Genomic DNA, 16,042 nt, shown 5'->3' on the forward strand with positions numbered 1-16,042 from the left:
AATAAAAGAGGGGACGCATAAAACATTATATGCCAAGTGTATTTTTATTATAAAGTCACCGAAACGACACAGCAGGATTTCCATATCTTATATTTATATTTATCATATATTTATCATATATTTATACGATCATAATTTGCCCCCTGTGCATTGAATTAGTAATACCTGAATCCCAGACGCAGCTCTGAAAAACTCAGTAAGCATTTTTCGTATACATTATTTCAGCTGAAGTTTTCACGAACAACCCATCAGTGGGTAATGCTTTATTTATAACAACAGTTACATGCACAGCATCCAGACACATTTTAAGCATCTATATCCAGACAGAAGAACTAAATATTTATCATCAGAGAAAAAAACATCTTGCATTAAGCCTTCGGGCTGTACCATCTCTTAGTTTTATTATACTTTATCATACAATCGCACAGAACATGAAAGAGAACCTTTCAAGTAAAATGCAAAATTGACAAGTGGAAATGATGCAAGCTCCTTTGAGCCTTCATTTCAAATGCATCCTTGTAAGTGAGCGGTCCTATGGCGCCCTCTAATGGCGTAAAATATAACTCATCCAGAGGGCATCAAAGCAAACAAGATAAACAAATCAGCATTTAATGCTGGATCTTTCTTAGTTTTGTTTCGTAGGTATGTCAGAGTCATTGATTCTCTCCTCTGACTCTTTTTTGGTGATGGTGCAAACACCGGTGTTTACATTCACTTTTCAACACAATGACTTATGAGTTCAACTCAAGCCACCCTCTTAAAAACTTGCTTGCAGACTTGGTCCTCACAGTACACCTCCTGAAAGGGAGAAAACAAACAAACAAACAAGAAACACTTGTTTATAAATTCATATTTTCCAAACAATGAGAGAGTAATTTGCTAAATGAATGGAATAATATGGAGGATTCAAAAGGGACTGTCTTGGGCCTTACCAGATGCAGTTTGTCATCCTCAACCCAGTGTGTCCAGCCTCTGTTCTTTTTCTCCCCTTCCTGAGCGCACACCAGCTTGTTCCCCTGCCATGTCACCAGGGACTGTGTGGCAGACAACGTTTAATAAGAAACAGGGCCGAACATATTCATTTAATCAGTTCAGGTTACATGTCAAACAGTCTGGTTCAGATAACAAGCCTTCACCAGCAGAAACACTTGAATACCTCTAATTTGTTATACAATACTGTGCAAAAGTCTTAGGCCACTGAATAAAATTATGCTTAAGGCTATTTATCTGGGCAGTAAGTGTTTATTTGCTCATGAAAAAAAAGCAAGTATTTTGTGAGGCCTCCCTTTGAATATAGAACTGAGGACATTTGCCATGGTTCACTAATGTGTGATTTTTTTTCAAGCAGTCATATGGTAAATTCTTCTAAGCTTTTTGCAGGATTTGCCATAACTCTTCTTCTAATTTTGGCTGGTTTTTGTTCCTTTCCCTGTCCATACGATCCAACACATCTTTAGTTATGATGAGTTCATAACTGGGAGATTACCAATCTGATACTCTAAACATTCCATTTACAGACTTCAAGTCTTCAAGGCTCCACGTCTGGTTATAGCTCTTAATTGTATTTACAGTGTTTTTGGAGTCATTATCATGCTCAAAGATAAATGATGGATCAAAATCTGTATAGATTTCTCAGCTTAAATGATCATTCCATCAATTTCAACAATTTTACAGCATTGGGCGAAATGCCCCCCTCAGACCATGACACAGTGGTGACCATGCTTCACAGAGGGCTGAGGACAGCAGGCACCAACAAACTTCTCACCAACTCTTCTTCTGACAAACTGGCATCAAATTTGGACTCATTGCTCCATAAGACTTTGTGCCACTGGCTGTCATTCCATGCTTTTCAGTGTTTCACATACTGTTACTGTTTGTTACCTTTCTGCATGAATGATGTTTTAGCTGCAACACGCCCTACAAGACCATTTGTTATAAGACTTCTCACGGTTGAAGGGTGTACTTTGGCGCCAGTTGACTCTGCCAGACGCTTTTGTCTCTGAAGGGAGTAACTTTTATATACTGTTCATTACATGCAGACAGATCTTAGGTCTTTTTCGTTGTGTTTTCTGTCTTCAGAATGCCCTATTTCCCCCCCCATTTTTTCATGACATCTTGAATACCACATCAAGAAAATCTGGTTTGGTATGCTATTGCTCACTGACTATAGCCTTCATTTACATGGTTTTATGTCTGTCAAAGTGCTTTTGCTTAACCATTTCCAAAGCTCTCCTCAAGACATCCCAGTATTTGTAGTTACCATCCAATAAACCCATATATTTGTTAAATTCCAACAAATGGAATGGACAAATTGGAATGACTGGAGTGTCATGAGGAGAGGGTCCGGGAACCAAACCTATGCTCTTGTTACCAGCTTCAGAAATTCTTGTTACTTTTTATTCTATTAATGTTTATTTGTATTTATTCTAATGCTACATAGTATTTTACGAGAAAATTAAAAACTTACTGCCCTGATGAGTAGCTTTAAACATAATGTACTTTAGAGAATTTTGCACTGTACTGCAAATGTACATATGTTCTCATTTAATGGAACAGGATGCACTTTCGTATCTAAAAAAACATAAATGCACCTCAGATAGTCCATGGTCAAAGAAGTTCAAATCGCTATGGATGTTTTTTGGCTGATATAGTTGAACAGCAAGTTTACCTTGCAGTGTCTGTCATCCAAGCCCTTAGTGAATTCCTCAAACTCTTCATCCACTCTGAAGGACACGGTGTAGTTCCGGAAGGTGCTGAGTGTTTTGATTACATAGACGTCCCCCACTTTCTCTATGACTTTACGATGTTTTAGCTTCAGGGCAATCTTACGTGTGTACACGCCAATCCCTAAGGCAGAGTGTGCAGAACTTGTAAGCTGACATTCCTCAGAATTTACACATACAAACACATGACCTTGACAGCTGACTATACTGTATGTTTTTTTTGTGAGGACTCTTTTTTTTCCGCCCCCAACATTGATGGCAATTCAAATAACTTGCTGTGATAGTCATAATTTTGTAAACATTTTACAAACTGAATACACAGTTAAGCTCTACATGGTCTCCCATTATTTAGCAATTACAATTAAATCTAGATGGATTGAATCCATGTAAGGATATGATTCACAATTCAGTTAGATAAAGATTCAGATAAACGAATAATCAAAGCACTCTTACCCAGTGTGATCATTAAACCATCAAAGTTGACATTGCTAACCATGTCCCATGTACCACACAAGCTGACAGGCATCTTCGTCAACTGACTTGGAAACAATCCCGACAAGTGATGAAACTAAGTGCAAGCAACTGGTGTGTTGCAGGAGCAGCTCGTAGCTTCTTAAAGGACACGGAGTGTAGTGGGAGGTGCCTGTCACCATCACTGTGACTATATGAGCACTGATGTTTGTATAATAATAGAAAAAAAACACCTGTAAGGAGATATACAAACACGTGCGTCATTAAGTAACCTGGAAAACAGATTTATGGACAAGAGTATCAGCTTAAATAAAGATTTACATTCAGTCATATTAAATAAAGTCAGATATATTTTGAATATAAAGTACACCTTTGCACTCTGCTTCAAGCTACCAAGCTTCTCTTGGCATGAGCAACGATGAATTTGTGCCTATATAAATGATTTCATTGGGATAATTAATCACATAGTTAATCTTGTAAGTATTTGAAATCAGAATTATCTGGAAGATTTGCCATCTGACCCATATTTACTCAATCAGTTTTGAAAAGGGAACTTCAACGGATCTGCAAAGATGGTGAAAGAACCAGCAAAAACAGTCAGGCTTGAGCCTGAAGTGGAAAACTACAAACAGTATAAAGACTGAATTCCCGGAAGTATAATTAGGAATTCCTCTTGGTCTGTTTGTGAAAGGAGAGTTTTCACACCGACACTGTAACTTTCCTTTCATTCCCTTCTCCAGAAGCTGTTTGAAGCTGTGATGTAAACACATGTTTTGCACAATGTATGCACCAGTGCAAATAAATGTCTTTTTATGCTGATAAACATTACAATCACATGTATTAATAACAAATTACAAATTAAACATATGGAGATGGCCCAATGAAATAATTCCACTATGGTTACTTGTTCAACTTAAATTAATCATGATAAACAAATAGTACACAAAAGTGACTGTCTTTAAATGGCAGAGTTTATCATTTTCAAGTAAAAAGAAAACTGAGAAAAAACCTCATCAGAAGAGACAATATCATCACTAAATGTAACTTGGCAATTAACTGATTCGTTAACAAGAGATAAAGGCAATCACGTCCTCAAAATGTCTAAGCCGATGCATTTCACCCCGGTATAAATGATCAAAGTGGCAGACAATAAAACCTGCAGAACACAGATATCAAAACACTTAACAGACCATTTAAACTATCATTATTTGATTTTCATCTACATAGTTCTGCTAATACATCAGATAAGACTGATGACTAAGGTCTAACAAATAACTGGAAGATAAAAACCATGTTATTTCTCCTTCATCTTACAACCTGTCAAAAACGTTACACTAGATCTGACTAGCTGATAATCTGATTAACTCACTCAGCATTAAGCACTGCTCTAGGGACAAGCTTTTAGAAATTTACGGCAACAACCTGTTTACAGCAAAGACCTATTCAGTTACCTTTATATTAGTAAAGCAAAAGCCAAACTATCTTTTAAGACAGCACAAACATTCACTGACATTAAAACACACAAATATATGTTTTCCTAACCTTGAAGGAATTAGAGGAGACCTGAACACCTCCAGTTCTGAACACACACACACATACACGTCTAGTTTTTTCCTCAACTCATATTGTTCAGATTCTTATGAGTAAGTAATTCAATTCATAATTAAGTATGTAAGTTAAATTTTCCAATGATTACTTGCAGGTAATGACTAAAATGTGCCAATATCTGAATACAAATCAACTAAATCATGTTCAGAATTCAAAATAATCGTGCTTAAACAGTGGACCATATATGTTAAGGAAAAAGAAAACAGGTCAACAAAAATTGCGCTTGCTGCAATGTAAATGCTTGCATTTATTAGCAGCCAGACAGACGTTTCTGTCTTACAACGTAACAGTAAATACAATCAGCAGAAACTCTAAAGATAACCACCTGGTTGTGTTTAATGTATGTATTTTACATCTGAATCATTTGGTTAATACATATAGAATAAGAACATACCAAATATCAAGTAATTCAAAAGCATTTTACTCAAAGTATCTCCTTCAAATTTGAATTTCAAATTCAAAATGAACAAATCAAACAGAGCTGGCAGAAACAATTCAACACTTGTTTCAAAGCATCTGTCACTAATTAAACACTCTAAAAACCACCATAAAATTCTTGGTTGTGTTGAAGAAACCACTCTCTCCAAGACAACTAAAATACAAACACAAAACACGATGTCTTGGTGTACGCGGGCAGTAAACCATTTCACATTACATGACATAATGTTACTTTGTTCTCCATCTGGCTTGGCTCAAACAAGGCTAGAGTTAATGTTCGTGGTACAGGAGGAGAGTGTCCAGTCGACAGTCAGCTGCCTCATTCGCCTGTACCACTGCTGTATCTCTGCAGCGGGGCCAGAACGACGTCTGCGTTTCTCTGTTCGCTCTCGATGTTATACAGACAGTGCTCCTGGATGTAGTTGACCACTGTGTCAGGCAGCAGGTAGCGGATGCTCTGGCCCCTACGCAGGGCCCGTCGGATGTGGGTTGCGGAGATGTCGTTGGTCACCCATTCCTTTACCACATGGATGTTTTTACGGTGTTTCCACAGTTGGTCTGACTGGTGGATGAACTTGTCTACATCTGTGCCACACCTGGTGATGCACACCAAACCGTGACGGCCCACGATCTCCTCTATATCCTCCTGTTTCCACAGGTTAGGCACTCCGAAGGACTCCAGCACATCAGCACCACAAAGAAGCTTCAGCTGAGCAGTGTCTTTGTAAAAAAAAAAAAAAATACAAATAAAAAAAAAAACCTTACCAAACATAGGATTCAACTAATCTCTTTTTTTCCCCATAACCCCTCTTAAAATACATTCTTTTATGTGTAATATTTGTTCATCATGCAACATTGAAGGATAGAATAAAATAGGCTTTCAGTTAAAATTACTCTGACATAATTATATACAACAAAAAGCGCCACACGTTTTAAAACTGAAGTTTTAAACTCTAGCTTTAAAATGTGTGATAGGTTAAAACTAGTTTTCGGCCAATAACGTGATTGGTGCTGCCACTGACAATATTGGTTTGCACTCAGTTCAGTAGCAGAGCCACTGGAGACTGCTGTAATTCAGTACATTCTGTAACCTTACATTATTTAACACCGTACAAGTTGTCTTGCTCTGAGAGTTGAGCACAACTGTAGAATGTGACCCATTTACACTTGTTAGTAGGCTGACACTGTCGGGTGAAATCCATTAAAATTTGTTTCACAATGTTCTAACTTGGCATTCCTCGGGAATGCTGGTACACAATTTTGTGAGAGCTGAGGAGGGAGTTCTGTACCCCCCCCCCCCCCAAAAAAAACAGTGTACTTTCCACTTCATTTTGCCTTCGGCACAGCTCATAAGTATTAACCTACGTCAAGACGTCAGGTTCTATGACTGAGTGCCATTTCAAGGAAACAACTGATATATTAGTCAGTCAAACGCTCTCCTCAGAAAGGGTGTGTCTTCTGATAATACCTGTTCTTGTATGACTACAGCAGGTATTTTCATATGAGCATTCTGTCTCTTCTAATCTTCTCCTCTTTGCAAACTTCACAGAGTCCACATCATCATTGTTCTTGTCTGCTGTCAAAAGTTCTGCATGATGGTGCCTTAAAAAGATAAAAGGATACACAAGGAGAAATACGGCCATGTTAAAGACTTAAGTAGAGTGCACTGTTTAAGAGATTTAATTGTTTCATAAAATGTCACACTCATGTTTAGTGACTGATGTAATACCCATGTGTAGCACACATTTCAGATATGAAATGCAAATATAAACTAAAAAATTTTACAGAACATTACAAAGATTCTGTGAATCATCGGGTGCTCTCTCTTAAGGATTTGATTTCAATGCTATGCTTTGATCCGAAAACAACGCTAATAAAAGCATGTGACAGGCTGATCTTTTCATGCATAGAAGGAATTTAGACAAAGAGACAAAGGAAATTAACAGAATGACAGGAGCACAATACAGCAAACGATGCTTCAAATACAAATGCACACTGGCCTTTACACAAATAGAAAGGCTTTGATGTATTTACAGCTTTTAACCATGACTCAAATGACATTAGCTATTGTGAGAAAAATAGTCCAAACCGTATAACTTTAGCAGTCTCCAGCCACTCATTCTGCTGACTCTCCCAGTTATCCACCCTAATCCAGTCCGAGCTCTCTGTGGCTAGTCTGGCCATTTCAACTCGATGATACGCTTCAATCAAGCCCTTTTTCTTATAGGCATCTCCAACCGGAGAGATTATGCCCCTCACAACTCGATACTGTCCTGAAACAAATAAAATGCAAACATACAAAAAACAAGTTCAAAAAGGAAATAGACATACCAATGTATTTTATGTAACAAATAATAGCCATACATGTTAAAACAGGTAGTTCTGAAATAAAACATGTAAAAAAAGAGAGATAGAGAGATAAATAAATAGATCAAGATATCAAAAAGCTATAACTTCTGCATTTATATTCAAATTCAGACAAAACACGTCTATTATAAACACATCTATAGAACACACCAATTAATTGGTGAAATAAGGCATAAAGGATATAAGTAAACACTGGTGCGTGTAAAGTAATCTAATTTTAGAAAGCCTAGCATTTAAACTAATCAGTTCAAAACCATACCCGTGTCCTCCAGATGGTCTCGAGCCAGTTCAAACATTCTCAGGTGCATATTTGTTATGGGGTTAAAAGACCCACAGGCCAGAAGCACAACTTTGGTTTTTTCCAGCAGCGCCATTGATCACATTAGAGACGTTAATGTCACCACGAAGATAGGTCAAAATGCAGAACCTTTTTATTACAAGCAAAAATGGCATTACGAAAGAGAACAGCTTACACCGTATAAGTGTCAGCTGAAACAAGTCTGAGCGATGCTCTCACACCACTATGTCTTAACATAACAAATGAGAGAGAGAACTCAATGACAGCTTGTGATAGATACTTTATATGGATATCAAGTGTACATCTTATAATGTAGGTCTTAATACACTATATAATGTATAATGTGCCCTGTTTCGGTCACTCTGAACTAGGAACAGAATACATAACAATAATATAATTCCGAAATCTCATCTCCGGATACTTTCATTATCAATTCATTTACGACGCAGATAGTTCAATTCATTGTGAAATTGCGGCACATTTCAGACTGTGTAACCCGTCAGTGATCAAAATAAATCATTCAAAAACATTATCAACCATGAAAAGTAGGTGTTTCAAACGTCAGTTTAAAACCCTTATGAGTTTACTCGCATTTCTAACTCTCACTCACCAAGGCCCACCACAACACCAGGGCCTTAAATCGGTCAAAAGTTTGCTTCCTGTTTCAGTAAACCCTCCCGTGATTGGGTTGGATTTCAGCAAGTAAATATTTGATTGGTCTATATTCAATCACCACAACCATGTACTGAACCAGAGAACCAACGAATGACATACATTTAAAAAAAACGATGAAGATGAAGAAGTTACTGTACCATAATAAAATGCGTCAAGACATTTTATTTCAAAACAGAACTTTGGAAAACATTTCCAGTGGTTTAAATCGCACATACATAGCAACTCACATTAAGCCCTGTCTGAATAAGACGCTGAAACAGAATATATTTATATGATTCAACTGTGCGTCTAACTTGCGCAAAATAATGATTACTGCATGTTTAAGCTTCCGCTGGAGAGCGCTAACTCCAGTATCACGGTCATCACAATTTAATAAGCGTTTTGTGATTTTCAGCACACTATTTTGCCTGTGCTATAAAGGTAAGCACATTGTCCATGGCCAGAATATGTTTTGTTAAGTTGACATGTAAGTCAAAGATGTCAGTGAATGAGTCAGCAGCTGAGGTAAGATGCCAGGGATCCACCCTGACGTGGCTAGCCGAGAGTCAATTAAACCTAGGAGTGTAGCGTTACCTTTTTTTGGAGAAAGGTGCTTTTTAGGAGCCAGGTGTTTATGGCGACCCAAACACACGGTCTTGGTTTACTCTTGCGAGTTGTAGTGAAATCTTAGCTTGGGTTTCTCCTCCCCTCTAAAGCTGAATTAGCCAGTACGAATTCGAGTTAGCTAGCGAGCTAAATCCTTTATTTGAGCATATACGCAGGCATGTAAAATTAAGGCAAGTCCCACATTTAACTATTCTGAATTGTCTAAAAGAGACCCTATACGGCTGTTGTTTTGTCAGATAAAAAGACATGGCCTCTCGGGGGAAATCGGAAACGGGAAAACTAAAGCAAAATATGGAAGAACAGCTGGACAGGTTAATGCAACAACTCCAAGATTTGGAGGAGTGCAGGTGAGTTGAATTGTGAAAGCTTAAGTTGTCATGATGGGAATTCCGTGACGCAACCTGGCATCACCAGTGCAGGCATATTCAGTCTAATAAAACGTTAACGTTAAACGTAACTTTATGTTGCCTGCTATTAGTTAGGTTAGTGCCGTGCAGCCCAAACTTTCTACCAAATTTACTGTTTCAGAGACGACTTAGACGACGATGAGTACGAAGAAACAAAAAAAGAAACGTTAGAACAGTTAAGCGAGTTCAACGAGTCCCTTAAGAAGATCATGTCGGGGAATATGACACTTGTTGATGAATTGGGAGGAATGCAGTTGGTAAGAATTTATAACCTATTAGTTGAAAGAGTTCATTGCATACTTAAGCGCTGTTAAGGATCCAAAACTTGAATTAAAGATACGAAACGGTCTGTGAGACTTCTCGATGTGTAGTGACATGCTGTCACAGCTGCCATTGCCTGATGTTGCTGGTCGGCCGTCTTCGCTTCCCTCTTATTGGATATTAACATATGAAAGAAATCACACTGCTGTAGCAACGTTCATTACAGTATCACAACAGACGCATTGTTATGCCTGAGTGATTTACATTTTGTCTACGTAAGCCCAAATGACAACGACACCCAATTATATATTTAACACCAGTGATGCGTTTTGATTTCCCTGTCATCAGGCAATCCAAGCTGCAATCAGTCAAGCCTTTAAGACCCCCGAGGTTATCCGTCTGTTTGCCAAGAAGCAGCCTGGGCAGCTAAGGACCAGACTGGCCGAAGTAAGAAAATCCCGCCATATAACGTAATCTAACCCCTTTAACTTTAGCTGTTGCAAAACTTAAGACACAATTTTAAAATTCATTACCAACAACAATATTAGTCATGCTGCACTCAGGCTATGTTTGAGTGAAGTGTTCGTGACACTGATTAACATTCTGTGCAGATGGACCGTGATGTGATGGTGGGAAAACTTCCCAGGGATGTGTACACTCAGCAGAAAGTAGAAATTCTCACTGCCCTGAGAAAGCTGGGGGAAAAGGTGAGAAGACCATCTCTGACACAGTTGTTCTTTCATTGGCTCAAAAGCTTCTCCCAATAATGCAAGATAATTTAAGTATAATTCATAATTTCATACTCACCTCAAGATTAGATGTGCATCATTAACAAATTCAGAATGTTGCCCATGGTCTCTTACCCCTTTTCTCTAATGTTTTTGGACATCCATTTACCAGGCATTCTTACCGATATCTAAACCTTTAACAGTCCCTATGGGGATCTGCTCAAATCCTAATTCACTCTCCCAAATTTCTTTAACACAGCTGACAGCTGAAGACGAAGCTTTCCTTGCTGCAAACGCCAGTGCTACCCTCAGCCAATTTGAGAAGGTGACCGCCAACCTGGGTGAGTCTGAAATATGCAGCCCCTTAATGCTGCTTTCCCAGACCTCAAATATCAGTGTATTTTTATCTGTGAATCAACCAGTACTGATACTTTTTAAGAAGAATTTGTATGATCTGCTTTTCTGCAGTTAGTCAGTTAATATTGCACAATGTAAAGGTAGAGGTAAGTTTACTTTCAGCTGAAGCAGTGTAAATCATCAGATAGGTGCTTAGTTACTAATCATTTCCTTTTTTTCGTCACTCGTAGGGTCTGAGGATAAGATTATGGCCTTGGCTAGTTCTGGAGTTGAGAAAAACAAGACATAAGGATGCACTTGACACGATGCTCTGCGTCTGATTTTGTTCCCGTCCTGTTTTCTACATGTGGTGTGAACGATTTTATCGTGTTTTAGAGTGAGAGCAGTTTTTAATTTTAGTAATAAAAAAAACCAATGAGCTGCCATCTAAACACAGACAGCAAAATCACGGAATTTAACAAGTGCTGTCTTATGTAATCTGGTGTTCATGTAAAATGTACACAATCCAAACACACTGGATGTTTTTGTAATGCATGTTTGTTAGATGGGGATATGTATTAGGTACAATGAAACACATGCAATGTGCAAGGGGTTTACATTATTGCTGGAATGTCTTGAAGTTTACTGTTCACTTTTGAATAGTATTTCTTATTTTCTCAGATTTGTTATTGAAAAAAAGTAAACATGTTGGTATTGATCTTTATAGTAAAATGCTTATAATCAGTAAAATTGTGCTATTGCCCACTCAAGGTAATATGAGCCTGTGTCTTGCAAACGCAAAGTTTTTGGTGTTTGATTATATAAAGAAATATTGTGTGCTGTGTAACATTATCCTGATATTTCTGCTTTAAGTATTATATTTTTTACTAATTTGATATTTGTAAATATTTTGTATTTCAATACGTGTCAGTTGAATTATCATAATGGGTTTTTTTTTTTTTTTTTTTTCTTAAGTGAGTCCAGTCTGACATGGGCCTTGTTTTGTAATAAAGCCCTGACAACTTCTGTTAATATGGATCAAACAAGCTGGGTTTCTTGCAGTGACGCAAAAAGCTGCACCTGATTTATCTGAAGCTAGATAAGCAGGCAGGAAAAGCCTTATTTTGATTTTAGTTTCATTCGAACTGACTGTGTGGTGTCCTAAGGTTTGGTTAGATACACTGGTAGAGTCCAATTCACCGTTTACCTCTTTTCATCAGTCATGGAGCCTCACTCAGATATTACTAGTAAAATGGATCAGCAACAAGCACATCAAACTAATTCCCATCTTTAAGAATGTTGTTCCATCGGCCACTAGGTGGTACTGTGGTACCTGAAGTATATATCGCTTTTTCCTCTTAGGTAAATTATCTGCACTGCATCAGCCTTCCCAGATGGAAGTGTTTGAAGAAAGATCAAAGTAAATCAATAATTTACCAAAAATAAAGGCTCCGTGATCAATTATAGAAAAGTTTCACAAAGTCGTCTGCTGCCAGGCTTACCAAGGCTGCATTTTTTAGTAAATTCCAAAAACATAAAAAAAAAGGGGCAGACCGGGGAATGTATATATTTTATTAATTTGGAATGATGTACCCAGTAACTGGAGTTATCTGCAGTCCTAAGTCTGCATAAACAGTTTGTGAAAATACAGCCAAGGGGAAATATATAAAGAACGATGCTAGTTCAAGGAGGGGAAAAAAAAAGCACAAATCACAGTCAAAACCCTTTTGGTCCCATCTCATCGTCCTTTATTTTGTTCAAGAGCGAGCATCAACTTTACCCTAAATTTACCTCTGAATGGTAGAAAACTGAGCGCGGCCTCGACAAACATGAGGGCAGCACCAACAATTCTCAAACCGGCCCCACCCCAACCCTCCATCGTTTACAGCACAAACTAACAGGTTCATTTAAGATAAACAATGACAGTTTAAAAGGTGTTTACCTGTGAAACAGACAGTGTTTGAATCAGTAGTATCACTCATCTTCTGTCCATCCAAACACATTCTTGCTCCTCACACAAGGTTTGTTTTTCTGAGAAATTCATGCAAATTCAATGCCCTGTTGATTATCCACCTTTTCCATCACATATTGTACATTCCCCACTTCACTGGTAAGGCTTCACTACCATCTTGTATTGGCGGTAACTGAGAATGTCTTATGTGGCTAGACTGGGGTGACCACAAATTTTTTAATTACATAAAAATGAATATTAGTATTCTGCGGTGAAAATGGAAAGTGCTTAAAAATCCACGTCACATTGAATTTGGCTACAGAGAACAGTCTGCTTTGATCTTCCATTCCAGAATTTGCTACTCAACGCTGTTCTTACGAGCAGACAGGACATAAAGCCTTTTGTGAGCAAAAAAAAAAAAAAACTGAGTGAAAAAATTGTGACAAGACGGTCGTGTGAGACACATGCAGGGAACAATGTATTTGTACTGGTTCTGGTGAATCAAATGCTGCCCTCTACAAGTTTGTCAAGAAATCAGGTAATACACTTCCAAAAAAAAAAAAAAATTACCTTTCACTATACACAGATTGATAAATCGATATATCCACATATGCTGCCTAAGGAATTTCAATAATGTACATCTTTTTAGAGGTGGATTTCCTCAAACATGGTTTAGTACAATATTTATTGATGATACATTTTGGACCTACTTTTCTCTACACATTACCATGAACACAAGACATCTATGTAGGACAATTTTATAACGTTCACTTTTGATAAAACTAGCATTTTAACCCCAACTACAACAAAAAAATTAAAAGAAATAAAATCACCCCCACATCTGTAAGAAATCTAAAATTAAATAATTATAAAATAAGAAAATTGCCACAACTAAAATGGCGTGGATGAGTGTTTTGTTAGTTATATTAATAATACACTGTGACAGGCAAAGGCACTCCCAGCTCCACCGGCTTAAATTTGGACCTCTAACTGGGCCCAGGTTTTTTTTTTTTGTTTTGTTTTGTTTTGTTTTTTTCAGAAGGGGACCTGTAAATTAAAAGTTGAAAAAACAAACGAACAAGTAAAAACAAACCCAACAAGAACAGAGAAGAGACTGATTGAGTAAATCCTTATTTTAGCCAATTCTCCTTCTGTTATTGTCACAGTTATAGCGACCAAACATTCTCTGGTTTCAAAAGTCCAATAAACAGATAATTCTACAACTCCTTTTGGTATCGATCTGTACTCAAATGTGCTCATGCAAGATCAAACAAAGTCTGATCTGACTCTAGTACCTCTTGAGTCTCCTCAGATAGTACCTGAAGTACATTGCTGATTTTAAGAACAAAAATTCCTGTATAGCTCATTATGGATGGGGGAATGAGATGATCAAAGAGGTTACACACGGAGACATTATCTTGACTCCTTTTTTTATCCAATTATTTGTGTAGTTTTATACGATCACCAAGACGAAAGAAAATTAACTAAATGTAAACAAACATCAAAAAATAACCCTACAATACAGTCCCAAAATTTAAAATGACACTGCTGTCACATTGCTTTTGTCTGTGTTAAACATTTGGATAAATGAATAACACAGGTAGATATCTTGATCATATCATCAGCAATATTTGCCCCCTTCATGACGTACACATTTCTGTTTTCTATGTCAAAGTTCTCAAACAAAAAAAAAATTACAAAATCACAGACAGAGAGACCATAAGTGTGCTCCTCTTAAGCTGAGTTAGTCTTGAATTATTGTATGAGAGGAAAATGAAGCCATTGCATTAAACAAGAAAAAAATCTTGAATAAATATCTCCTTTATGCGCATTTTTTGCTGTAACAGTGACTGTAAGTGTAATATCCATCTCAGTAAACTTCAGCAACCTCACTGTTCTAAAGAGCTTAGCCTTCAACAAATAGACAGGCCTTAGTTTCTAATGGGGGGAGGGGGTTACATTTAATGACAGAGCGGTGTGAATTGTGAATGTAGGGGTTACATGGGAGGAAAAAAATGATTTAATTATTCCAATTGGTCATATATATGATTGAAAATATTAAAGCTACCACTTACTGATGGCTTTAGCTGTACAGCATACAGTATCACTCAACAACTGTATATTTATCACCTGAATACGAGTTATTCTGAGTTGCCAAAATATACACATCCGTCCAATAGCGAACCATCACTGGACTGAAAAACATCAAAAGCCTAAAGGATATTCTTTTGTACCTGTGCAAGCCTAGCAACACTTAGCACATGTAAAACACTGAACCAGACCCAAACCCACCCACTCTGACGAAAGAAACACATCCACCTTCCTAGAGGAAAGAAAAAAAAAAGATAAAATGAGCAAACACTTTGCCATGGAAACCTCTGCTGCTTTAGTCATGGGTTTCTCTCTCTGAAGCACACATTTTTGTTTTTCTGTTGTTTTTTTTTTTAGGTGAGCATGACGGAAGAGCGCTGCCAAATTCTGGAACATGCTATAGCCTCAGTGACACAGATATTCTACAGTAGGTACTGCAATCGTTTTATACACTGGACACCATTGGTTAGGCCTTCACTAACACATTGACTAATTACATGTTTCAATTTCCCCCCATAGTATTTACAAAATATCAAAAAGAGCAATTTCCTCTTCTATACGTATGAATTTGCAAATTTTCCCATGCACTACAGAGAGAAGAGAAAAAAAAAAACGAGAGGGGGAAAAAAAACAAAAGTAAAAACATATCTAAGCCAACCGTGTATATGAAGCGGCATGTCATTCTTCTCTCCAGATCACAGCACAAGCACGCAAGAATAATAAAAAAAAAGAAGGGAAAAACAAGCCTCTCTCTTAGCTCTGTCGCAAACTAACTGATATTCATGTGCAAGGAATATACATTAAATCATTCTCCATTTGAAAAGACTTAAAAATGTGAAAAGAAAAAGTGCAAGGTTATGCCCCCCCCACCTACGTTGCTCCAAAAGAAAACAAAAAAAAAAACAAAAAAAACAAATGCAAATCTAGGCCAGGTTCCCCTTGGAATAATAATTACAAGAAGAAAGAGAAATAAATTAAAAACTTGAATTCAGCTATCCTGTGAGAACTATACTACACTGAATACCAGCACTAAGATGACAACAGGGAAGCCTTGGCCAGCGGAAATCAAGCTGATTTTTGCA

At 37.4% G+C, this 16,042-nt stretch overlaps 3 protein-coding genes across 4 annotated transcripts; 1 reads left to right on the forward strand and 2 right to left on the reverse strand.

Annotated features, from left to right (window-relative positions):
• Positions 1–744: 744 nt before the first annotated feature.
• rbp7a (retinol binding protein 7a, cellular) lies at positions 745–3,249 on the reverse strand. The gene is made up of 4 exons (XM_030768637.1): positions 3,177–3,249; positions 2,669–2,847; positions 933–1,034; positions 745–798 (listed from the first exon to the last, which is right to left on the reverse strand). The coding sequence occupies exons 1-4, from the start codon at positions 3,247–3,249 to the stop codon at positions 745–747; spliced, it is 408 nt and encodes a 135-aa protein (XP_030624497.1).
• A 2,095-nt stretch (positions 3,250–5,344) lies between these two features.
• Positions 5,345–8,067, reverse strand: nmnat1 (nicotinamide nucleotide adenylyltransferase 1). Of its 2 annotated transcripts, XM_030768633.1 has the most exons (4): positions 7,867–8,067; positions 7,330–7,513; positions 6,709–6,842; positions 5,345–5,960 (listed from the first exon to the last, which is right to left on the reverse strand). In XM_030768633.1, the coding sequence occupies exons 1-4, from the start codon at positions 7,979–7,981 to the stop codon at positions 5,560–5,562; spliced, it is 834 nt and encodes a 277-aa protein (XP_030624493.1). In that variant the 5' UTR covers positions 7,982–8,067; the 3' UTR covers positions 5,345–5,559. The 2 variants fall into 2 exon arrangements, with proteins under 2 accessions (XP_030624493.1, XP_030624494.1); XM_030768634.1 differs by lacking the exons at positions 6,709–6,842; positions 7,330–7,513.
• An 859-nt stretch (positions 8,068–8,926) lies between these two features.
• On the forward strand, positions 8,927–11,569 carry lzic (leucine zipper and CTNNBIP1 domain containing). Its single transcript, XM_030768636.1, has 7 exons — positions 8,927–9,000; positions 9,423–9,533; positions 9,715–9,850; positions 10,203–10,301; positions 10,466–10,561; positions 10,842–10,923; positions 11,170–11,569. The coding sequence occupies exons 2-7, from the start codon at positions 9,433–9,435 to the stop codon at positions 11,226–11,228; spliced, it is 573 nt and encodes a 190-aa protein (XP_030624496.1). The 5' UTR covers positions 8,927–9,000; positions 9,423–9,432; the 3' UTR covers positions 11,229–11,569.
• Positions 11,570–16,042: the final 4,473 nt, after the last annotated feature.

Source organism: Chanos chanos, chromosome 3 (assembly GCF_902362185.1).
Source record: "Chanos chanos chromosome 3, fChaCha1.1, whole genome shotgun sequence".
NCBI classification, from domain to species: Eukaryota; Metazoa; Chordata; class Actinopteri; order Gonorynchiformes; family Chanidae; genus Chanos; species Chanos chanos.

What these genes read in the sequence shown, in the direction of transcription:
- rbp7a (XM_030768637.1), bottom strand. Translation starts at nt 3,249, where the DNA reads ATGCCTGTCAGCTTGTGTGGTACATGGGACATGGTTAGCAATGTCAAC. An exon ending in TGGATGACAGACACTGCAAG is followed by an intron (nt 1,035 to 2,668) that starts GTAAACTTGCTG and finishes TCTGCCACACAG; the next exon opens with TCCCTGGTGACATGGCAGGG. An exon ending in AGGATGACAAACTGCATCTG is followed by an intron (nt 799 to 932) that starts GTAAGGCCCAAG and finishes TCTCCCTTTCAG; the next exon opens with GAGGTGTACTGTGAGGACCA.
- nmnat1 (XM_030768633.1), bottom strand. Translation starts at nt 7,981, where the DNA reads ATGGCGCTGCTGGAAAAAACCAAAGTTGTGCTTCTGGCCTGTGGGTCT. An exon ending in GAGACTGCTAAAGTTATACG is followed by an intron (nt 6,843 to 7,329) that starts GTTTGGACTATT and finishes TATCTTTTTAAG; the next exon opens with GCACCATCATGCAGAACTTT. An exon ending in CTGTAGTCATACAAGAACAG is followed by an intron (nt 5,961 to 6,708) that starts GTATTATCAGAA and finishes TTTTTTACAAAG; the next exon opens with ACACTGCTCAGCTGAAGCTT.
- lzic (XM_030768636.1), top strand. Translation starts at nt 9,433, where the DNA reads ATGGCCTCTCGGGGGAAATCGGAAACGGGAAAACTAAAGCAAAATATG. An exon ending in AATTGGGAGGAATGCAGTTG is followed by an intron (nt 9,851 to 10,202) that starts GTAAGAATTTAT and finishes CCCTGTCATCAG; the next exon opens with GCAATCCAAGCTGCAATCAG. An exon ending in TGAGAAAGCTGGGGGAAAAG is followed by an intron (nt 10,562 to 10,841) that starts GTGAGAAGACCA and finishes TCTTTAACACAG; the next exon opens with CTGACAGCTGAAGACGAAGC.